The 9,319-nt window shown below is 31.8% G+C and overlaps 1 protein-coding gene across 1 annotated transcript; it reads left to right on the top strand.

The window, feature by feature from the left end:
• The first annotated feature begins 1,649 nt into the window (after window positions 1–1,649).
• On the top strand, window positions 1,650–6,411 carry LOC139858528 (probable prolyl 4-hydroxylase 3). The gene is made up of 8 exons (XM_071847369.1): window positions 1,650–2,011; window positions 2,684–2,780; window positions 3,314–3,411; window positions 3,536–3,633; window positions 3,914–4,043; window positions 4,485–4,672; window positions 5,082–5,166; window positions 5,971–6,411. Exons 1-7 carry the CDS (start codon window positions 1,800–1,802, stop codon window positions 5,153–5,155), a joined length of 897 nt encoding a protein of 298 aa, XP_071703470.1. The 5' UTR covers window positions 1,650–1,799; the 3' UTR covers window positions 5,156–5,166; window positions 5,971–6,411.
• Window positions 6,412–9,319: the final 2,908 nt, after the last annotated feature.

Raw genomic sequence — 9,319 nt, 5'->3', positions numbered from 1 at the left:
TTTCGGAAGACTTTACTTCCTTTTAATGATGGAATTGATTCATCGTGTAGATCCATCTTTTCTTTCAAATATATTACAGTAAATCGGGTAAAACAGTTAATTTAGTCCAAAACAAAAGCACCTGCAATAACTTTACAGAAACATGTGATATATAGTTTTTAATTGAATAACTTGGTACATTCTCCCCACACTTAGTTTCTTTCTTTGCCTTTTTATTCTCCTTTATTCCATTTTAAATGAATTCAATCGTTTTAGGGTGTTTCTCAATTTATGTCCTTTCCGAGGTAACGATAATTTCGGTATTAACACCTAGTTTTCACCATTCATAAATATGTATAAACATGATTTTGAATTCATTTAGTTGAAATTTTTTTTTTTTTTTTTTTTAAAAATTTTCACAAAATTTAGAAAATAAGCCAAGAATAGATCCGAGAGAATTTATAACCTTTCCCCACACTTAAGATATGTTCCTAACATATGAAAACCTATTATTTAGGAGGGATATTGCTATAAAATATATGTTCCTTTTTAGCCTTATCAATGACACATCTTATCTAATAAGTTTAAAGCAAACACTTTCTTAGTACTCTACATATTAAGCTTAATTCATTCTATTAAGCTCGTAAATTCCAAATCAAACATGGCCTAACTTTATAACTATACGTGCACTCTTTTTCTTACATTTGAATTTCATGTACTATTTTTTATCGATTGATGTTGAAAAATTATTACTTAAAGAATTAAAAAGGAAATATGGTACACAGATTATTAATTACGGTGTGCGGGAGTACTATTTAGACCAATTTTAACGCGGCGTCAGAGGGGTCCCGTCAGACATGCTGGCGACGGGTGACGCCCCCTGACGCCCCTAGTGGGGCGTCACCGGTGACGAAACCGGGGCGTTAGTTAGATTTCTCACGGAAAAAAGAAAACGCGTCAGTTGATCTGATTGGTCCACGTATTTTGATGATTTTTATTTTGTTTTTGTTTTTTTATTTATTTAAATTATTTACATTCTTTTCTATATAAACCCATCAAAACCCATCATTTTTAACCCATCAAACTCAATATTTCTCTCATTTTAACACTTTCATTCAATTATTTTTGTTTTGTTTTTGTTTTTTTTATTTAAATTATTTATTTTCTTTTATATATAATCCATCAAAACCTATCATTTTTAACACATCAAACTCAATATTTTCTCTCATTTTAACACTTTCATTCAAATGATTTTTGTTTTATTTTTTTTATTTGAATTATTTATATTCTTTTCTATATAAACCCATCAAAACCTATCATTTTTAACACATCAAACTCAATAATTTATGTAATAGTTGAATTTTATGAAATAATTTGTGATGTTTTTTATATTTGATATGCATTTTATTTTATAAAAAATACTTTGTATTCATATTTAATATAAAATAAAAAAATAATAAAACTGGTGGTACCTACATTCAGGTGACACAGAATTGGGGCGTCAGGGTTATTTTGGGTCAGAAACTGACATCTGACACGTTAGAGGCAGATTGTACTTTTTGAAAAAAAAATATATAATCAGTATGTGACGTTGCAGGGTTGTATATGTTCTTATACTATAAACATTTGACCCGTTACCAGATTTGACGGAAACCGTGTCATACCGATCACCTTCCTTCTTCTCATATTAATATTAACACGAATAAACAAGTAATTAAATCTTCATTTTTCTGAAAATAAATTCAGCTAAAAACCCTAAAAATTAGGGTTTCTTTTGATCGGCAATTACTAACAATCCACAAAACTGTATCATTGCAACAATGCGGAAAGGAAGAAACTTATTAGGTCGGCATCACCAAGGGAAACGGTCATCAACGGTAGCGTTAGTTCTATCAATGCTATTAATGCTCACAATAGTTTTACTTGTACTTCTTGCCCTAGGTATTTTTTCACTTCCCATTGGTTTTGATGACGATTCGTCTTCTGCGTCACTTCACCATCGGATCACTTTTAAGCGGAAACGATTGATTGTGTACGTAATTTTGTATATACCGTATCTATTGTCACTTTTACTTTTATTACTTATTACTGTGTGTTTTAAATTGTGATTCTGTCTTTGATTTCAACCGACTTTTACTTTTCTCAGTTTTAATCCGAATTCAGATTTAGTTAGTTACTTTGAACTTTGATTGTAGCTCAAATTGTAGTGGAATTTTGGTGGAGTTGATGAGCTGTGAGTTTAAGTATAATTTGCTTCAATTTTATGTGAATTTAGGTTTTGTTAGATACTGTGAAATCTGAGATGTGATTGCAGGTCGGTTTTAGGTGATGTTTAATTATCTATAACTTTTCGTAAGCTAAGTAGTGTGATCGGGATTAGGGAGTGTTTTAACTAGCTGTAATATCCATCACAGAACTTGGATCTTGTAGCGGCAATGAACTGTCTACTATATTGTCTACTATATTGTAAACAGAGGGTTTATATATTATACATTTTTACTGTAATATACTTGTGGTTATTAGCCAATTAGGTTTATAGAATATGATTGTATCTCATTTTGTTATGTTAATATTGCTAGTGTTTTAAAGTCTAACAATTGTTCAATGATGTACACTTTTCCCTGTTACTTTTGGATGGATATTATTTTTATTGTTGTCAGTAATGTATACCTTTTAATGAGAACTTTATTGGTGTGGGTTGCAGTAGTGATGGTGATGGTGACGGGATGGGTAAAAGAGGAGATCAATGGACTGAGATTCTCTCTTGGGAGCCTAGAGCTTTTGTCTATCACAATTTCTTGGTGACTACCCTTTCCCAGATGCCTTCTTTATTTTCTTCTGTGGATAATTTATGGTTTGCATATATTGTATTTAACGATGCTCTTATATACACTGGTGGTTGGTTCCATATCGAGGGAGAGTATCTATTCAAATTGTTTGCAAAAACCAATAACTAGAAAATAGTGTGTGACAAGTCTTTTAAAGAAGTGATCATCTGTATTTTAAGAAGAGCCACTTTTTGAAAACGCCATGTCATTGCACACTAAACACAAAATCTGTTTTGGGGATGTTATTTGAAATTACCATTGAGATTTATTTCTGCATAGTATTATTCATTACTATCATATTGTTAATCATATTATATTTGAAAACCACTTTCATTGGCTTTAATTAATTCTACCTGAATGTTGTGATCTTAGCTTCTATTTCTATTTTTAATAGAATCATATGAACAAGTATATATTCATCTTCCACGTACTCTCAATATTGTTAGGAGCACTGTTAACGATTATTCAGTATCGAGTGTTGACTCTTACTTTGTGTTGTAAAACAGTCTAAGGAAGAGTGTGAGTATTTGATAAATCTTGCGAAGCCACACATGGCAAAGTCAACAGTTGTTGATAGCAAGACTGGTCAGAGTAAAGATAGCAGGTTTGTGCTGTTAACTTTTTCATCTTTACTTATACTACAATTGGGTCATATCAATATCTAGGTAGGATTATTTGTTGCTGGTTTTGCATGAGAAGCTGACAACAGTCACCACTTTCTTCTTTAGGGTGCGTACAAGCTCAGGGACGTTTTTGAGGAGGGGAAGGGATAAAATTATACGAAACATAGAGCAAAGGATAGCAGACTTCACATTTATCCCCGTAGGTATGGTGTATTAATATCACATAAATTTTATGCCAATCAATATATGTACTATTATGTCTTGTGGACATTGGCTAGGCCTAGATCATCCAAAAGACAACATCTAGGCTATTAGAAGTTTAAGAAAAATGTTGCTTTTGAATCCTTGTAGTATTTTCTATCTTTTTATGTCATTTTTTATGTCATGTAAATGCAATAGATGCTCAAAACTTGTTACTAGCATTTCATGTCAAGTAAAAAACAGAAGTGGGTTATACAGACTAATGGTTTTTGAACGTTACAGAACATGGAGAAGGACTACAGGTTCTCCATTACGAGGAAGGACAAAAATACGAGCCTCATTTTGACTACTTTCTTGACGAGTTCAACACTAAAAATGGAGGACAGCGAATAGCTACAGTTCTTATGTATCTGTGAGTAATCATGCATGCATGTTTCCTCTGCCTATTTACTAGATACATCTGAAGTAGAGGTGGCAAATTGAGCCACCAGTCAGTTCTGGTTATATTTGCTCCTTAACAATTTAAATGGCAAACTGAAATATAAGAACTTTAAAAGCAAATGGGACACGGGTCAGAAGCTACCTAAAACTGCTATATACCGCTTAAAAGCTCTGAAAGGATCTTGTTACTAAAAACTAGATTGGTATTGAAATAATATATTCTAGATACTCATATTTCCCCTATTATTTATTAATACAACAAGTTATTCTTTTGTGGATAAAATGTGTTTTGGGTCAACCTGACTCGACCTGTTTCTAACATGTCTAGATGTCTAATTTGCCACCTCTGTTTTTTTAGCATTCATTGAGTACACACATGATATAGTGCAAAATATACTTGTTATTAATGCAGGTCGGATGTTGAGGAAGGGGGAGAGACGGTTTTTCCCGATGCCCAGGGAAATTTTAGCTCTAAGCCCGGTTGGGATAATTTGTCTGAGTGTGCTAAAAAGGGTATACACGTTAAACCAAGAATGGGTGATGCATTACTTTTTTGGAGCATGCGGCCTGATGCGACATTGGATCCAAGTAGTTTGCATGGTACGTATGTGCCCTGCAGAACTTAACATTTTATCCATATTTACATTGGAAATATGGCTTCAATGCTCAAACCTAAACTTAGGTGTCGTTTGTTTTTCAGTCTGCAGATCTTATTATGTCTTATGTCTGCGTGCCCGCAGACGTTTTTACTGCACACTGTTTGTTTTTCCGAAGACATAAGATATAATAATGTCTTATTCTGTCAGCAACCTCGCATACTTAGAATGTGCTTCTAACTGCTACATACATGATTAAAGTTATTTTGCAGACATAAAAACAAACAATTTTCAATATTCAGCATATAGATCTTCAGGCCACATCTTCTTTACAGACGTGGTCCGCAGATCTTCAGATAAAAACATCTTAAAAAACAAACAGCATTTAATACGATTTAGCTTATCTGCTCCAGGAGGTTGTCCTGTGATTAAAGGACACAAATGGTCATCTACGAAGTGGATGCACGTTGAAGAATACAAAGTATAAGCCTGTTGAAGGTACGCTCTTATGAGTTTAATACCTTTTGGTCTTGTGATTATTTGTTGTGGCTACAAAAAACTACTGTTTTTGTTTTAAGAAACAAATGAATCAGAGCATACCCAATAAGCCACCCCGTTTTCTTTTGCTTTTGTCTTCAATAAGCTAATCAGGAGCTTAAGTGTTCCAATAGCGTCAGTTTTGATGAAAAATAGTAACCAGTTAATCAAGTATATTCTCTTTTGTCATCGTTGTATCTCTTTTGTCATAGCACGTGTTCTAACCCCTGCACAAGATATAATAAAGTTAAACAATGGGTCAAAGGTGGATCTATCTAATCTGTAACTGTTCAAAGGGTTTATTAAAAGCTCAAGTTAGAAAGAGTTGGCCAATCAAATTACACGATATAATAATTATAGTAACCATTGTCATAACTCATATGCTTAGACTCTTAGATTGTTATTATTAAATACTGGATTTATTGTTTGTAGTGATAGTGTTTGTAGGCATGCTTACTTTTAAGTATGTATGATTTAGAAAAAATGGACAAAAGTAAGTGTTGGGAGTGTGATACCAACCCGACCCAACTTGATTTGACCTGCCACCCAACCCATCCATTTTGCCCCCTATACACCTTTAGGGGTCCTTTTTAAACCACTTTTCAAGTATCGAGACTTATGTAGCGATTAAGGTTTTTAAATCCAAAAAGACCACTAATTAAACTGCATTTTTGTTTGCAGTCATATTTTTAATTGTTCTTTTTGATTTGGTGATCGTCAGTAATTACTTAATGTTTGCCCTTACTATTTTTCCCTTCACTGCAGAACATAAATGGAATTTGAAGCTGCCAATGTAACATAAACCTCAGGTGGTTCCTTGTCTTATAGTGGAATTGGTTGCAGTAAAATAATGGGTTGCGTGGTTTACTTCTTGATTTCAGAAAGAAAAAAAAAAAAAGGAAAGAAACGAGTTTCATGTTGCATAGCAGATTAACTTATTACCGAATGAAAAGTGATACGAAGTAACATATACACATAACCGTGATATAAGTTAGTATGTGAGAATAGCCAAATCTAGTCGTTATTTCGAAGTATGTGTTTAGCTTTGTTGTCATAGTTGTGGGAACTAATTACAGTCATAGAATTCTTATTTCAGGTTAGTCGTATAGTTTTAGTGATCAATGCTTATTTGCTTTAAAGTTTAAAGAGTCTTTGGACAATATGTGTAGTAACAGTCTATTTTGGGTTTCAATGATTCAAATATATTAATCCTATTTCTAACCCTGATAACCTGATTGAACTCCTTATGAATCCAGGCTACTTACTTTGTTCAACTAGCTTAGGAAACAACAGTACGGAACCAAATAATAATATTTTAAAGTGTAAACCAAACCTATAAACATTAATCTTAATCGGCTGCGAATTACCGGCAAAATAATACATTGCTTGGGTGAAACTTTTATTTGAAGGCGTACATTTGTTCTGCTATTAGGTGAGAAACTGATCGGATATAGTTGTCGGAGTGTTTGTTACATTAGCTATATATCTAATAGACAAAACACTGTACACTATTCATCAATAGTAACCATGGATATTTTCGTCATTTTACTTTCTTTTTTTTGGTCTTCAACGATAAAAGAAGCAACTCTCATAAAAGAACCAACCCTTCAATGTTACCAAAAGATGTCGAAAAAAATTCTTTTTTACCAAAAAAATCAACTAACTTTTTTTTTTTTTTCCTTTTCTTCCTCAACAATAAAGGAGGCAGTTTTCATAAAAGGAACAACCCTTCAATGCTACCAAAAGATGTCGAAAAATATTCTTTTTTATAAAAGATCAACTAACTTTTTTTTTTAAAAAAAACAAAAAAAAAAATGAACGCTAAAATAAGCAACTTTCACAAAAGGAACAACTCTTCAATGTTAGATGATAGATCAAGACTTTTTTTTTAAGCTCGCATTCAAAACGGAGCTCCCGGCGCGAAGCGAGAGTTCCACAACTAGTTTTCTAGTATTTACCTATTTATTTGTTTATATATATTAATAATTAATAATTCAAGTATGGACAATGGTTTTTTGACATACTAAATAATTAAGATTATGACAAGTGTCATATTTAAATTCTCTCTAAATGATTATTGGTTTTTTCATTGATTATCACATTGAATTGAATAGTATGTAGTCATGTTATCGTTATTTTAGTCAAAAAAATAAAAAAAATAAAAAATAATAATAATAATAATAATAATAATAATAATAATAATAATAATAATAATAATAATAATAATAATGTAGTCATGTAGGTTAAAAAGGTAGGTTGATATATCACTCCTCAATATAAACTACGGAAGACTTTTTTTTCTTCTTGTAATTATAATACGGAAAGATCTAAAAATAGGCATTAGGACTATTTTTAAGGAGTTTAGAGATGCATAAATTGATTGTAGTTTCATATTAATCACCACTCTACATATAACTTCTGTTAACCAACTTATATACCATCAATTATTGCATAAATTTAAGCTTTGAGAATAGCCGTTAAAATTACAAATAGTCCGTAGCAAATTCCTTAAAGAAGTCCCAATGGTTGTGTCTGAGTCCTCCATGACTAGACGCCACCTCAACGCCACATCAGCACTTCTTTCTCAAAACTAAACACTCTCAACAGTTACACTTTTCTTTCATATTTTTTATTACTTTTTATTTTTTTCTAAAAATCAAATAATTAAATTAAACATAAAACTTATTAAATTAAAAATACTTTTATTATTAATAATACTTCTTATTTTTTATTATTAGAAACAACGTGTTATTCTCCGGCGAAGAGATGAAGAAAATGTTTTTATTTGATTCTATTTGTAATGTTTCGTTTTTGTGACATTCTAGTAGATGTAAAGTTTTTGTAAATTGGAACGAGTGGCTTGTTAAGCCAGTGTAAGTGTTTGATTTTTAAGCCTCCTAGTATCTTGCTTGGGGGTTAGTTTAATAAACTTTGTCGTTAAAAAAAAAGAGTTATTAATTATTAAATTATATTTAATTAAAAATTTAAAAATTAATCAAATATCACAAAAATAAAATAAAACAAAAAATAAGGGAATATTTTTTGCCACAACTTTGTGGGACCCACAATAATAATAAAAAATTAAAAATATCTTTATCTCCATCTTCCTCATCTACATTTACGTATATAGTCACAGATGCAAGATACAGACATCACCATTTTTATAACCATTTTCATGGCTTTCAAGCTAAAAAAAAAAAGCTTTATTCTCCGTCCACAAATATTCCAGAAAAGCACGAAACAAGAGATGATGGCTTGGACGCAGCCCTGGGCGGTGGCTTGGGTCCATCGACGCTCAGGTGAGCGGATGGCTGGGCGGCCCCAGGACCCAACCGTTGGGACATCTCTTATACGGAGTAATAAATGTCGACATAAGTTTTGTTCAAATACTTAAGGTTATAAATGAAAACAATATTATATTAATCCAAGCTATACTTTTATCACTTAATACTTAATACCACATCTGGAGTTAGCATTGCATACTTATAAATTTAACATAAACAATGAAAATAGAGAATCTTTCTAGTCATATTAAAGAAAAGACTTAATTTCACTCCTCGTCCATGAGGTTTAACACAAATTTAACTCCTCGTCCCTTTTCTATTTTTTTTGCATTCCTCGTCCCCAATGTTTGAACATTCTACATACCTCGTCCTTCCGTCCAATTGCCGTCAAATTCAGCCGTTAAGTCAAGTCATGTGCAAAGTATGTGAGGGTATTTTAGTCTTTTTATTTTTTACCCTCTTTACCTCTTCATCATATTTCTCCCTCATTCATTCAAAAAAATAAATAAATAAACCTTAAATTCTAATAAAATCCAAACTGAAACAAATCCTAATCAAAGATTTCAAACTAGATCAAATTCCCAACAAATTCTTTTATATAAATTAGATGAACTAAGAAGTTAATGTAAAAAATAAAAATTACAAACAAGAAATGGTTAATCAACGAATGGTTTCACCTTCCAGGCTTGGACCCTTCAACAAATGGTTCAACATTCCCTATATCAAATCAAAATCTATTTCTCTCTATGACAAAAACACGCTATGTTCGTCTTTAATTTCATTGTCACTTTCATCAAACACAACTCATCTACAAACATATCTACTAACAC

Source organism: Rutidosis leptorrhynchoides, chromosome 1, assembly GCF_046630445.1.
Source record: "Rutidosis leptorrhynchoides isolate AG116_Rl617_1_P2 chromosome 1, CSIRO_AGI_Rlap_v1, whole genome shotgun sequence".
Lineage (NCBI taxonomy): Eukaryota > Viridiplantae > Streptophyta > Magnoliopsida > Asterales > Asteraceae > Rutidosis > Rutidosis leptorrhynchoides.
Note: the sequence above shows the minus strand (reverse complement) of the source record. Positions and strands in the feature narration are given on the sequence as shown.

Excerpts from the sequence above, each read along its gene's own strand:
- LOC139858528 (XM_071847369.1), top strand. The coding sequence starts at position 1,800 with ATGCGGAAAGGAAGAAACTTATTAGGTCGGCATCACCAAGGGAAACGG. Across the intron at positions 3,412-3,535 it reads GGTCAGAGTAAAGATAGCAG|GGTGCGTACAAGCTCAGGGA; the intron begins GTTTGTGCTGTT and ends TTTCTTCTTTAG. Across the intron at positions 3,634-3,913 it reads CTTCACATTTATCCCCGTAG|AACATGGAGAAGGACTACAG; the intron begins GTATGGTGTATT and ends TGAACGTTACAG.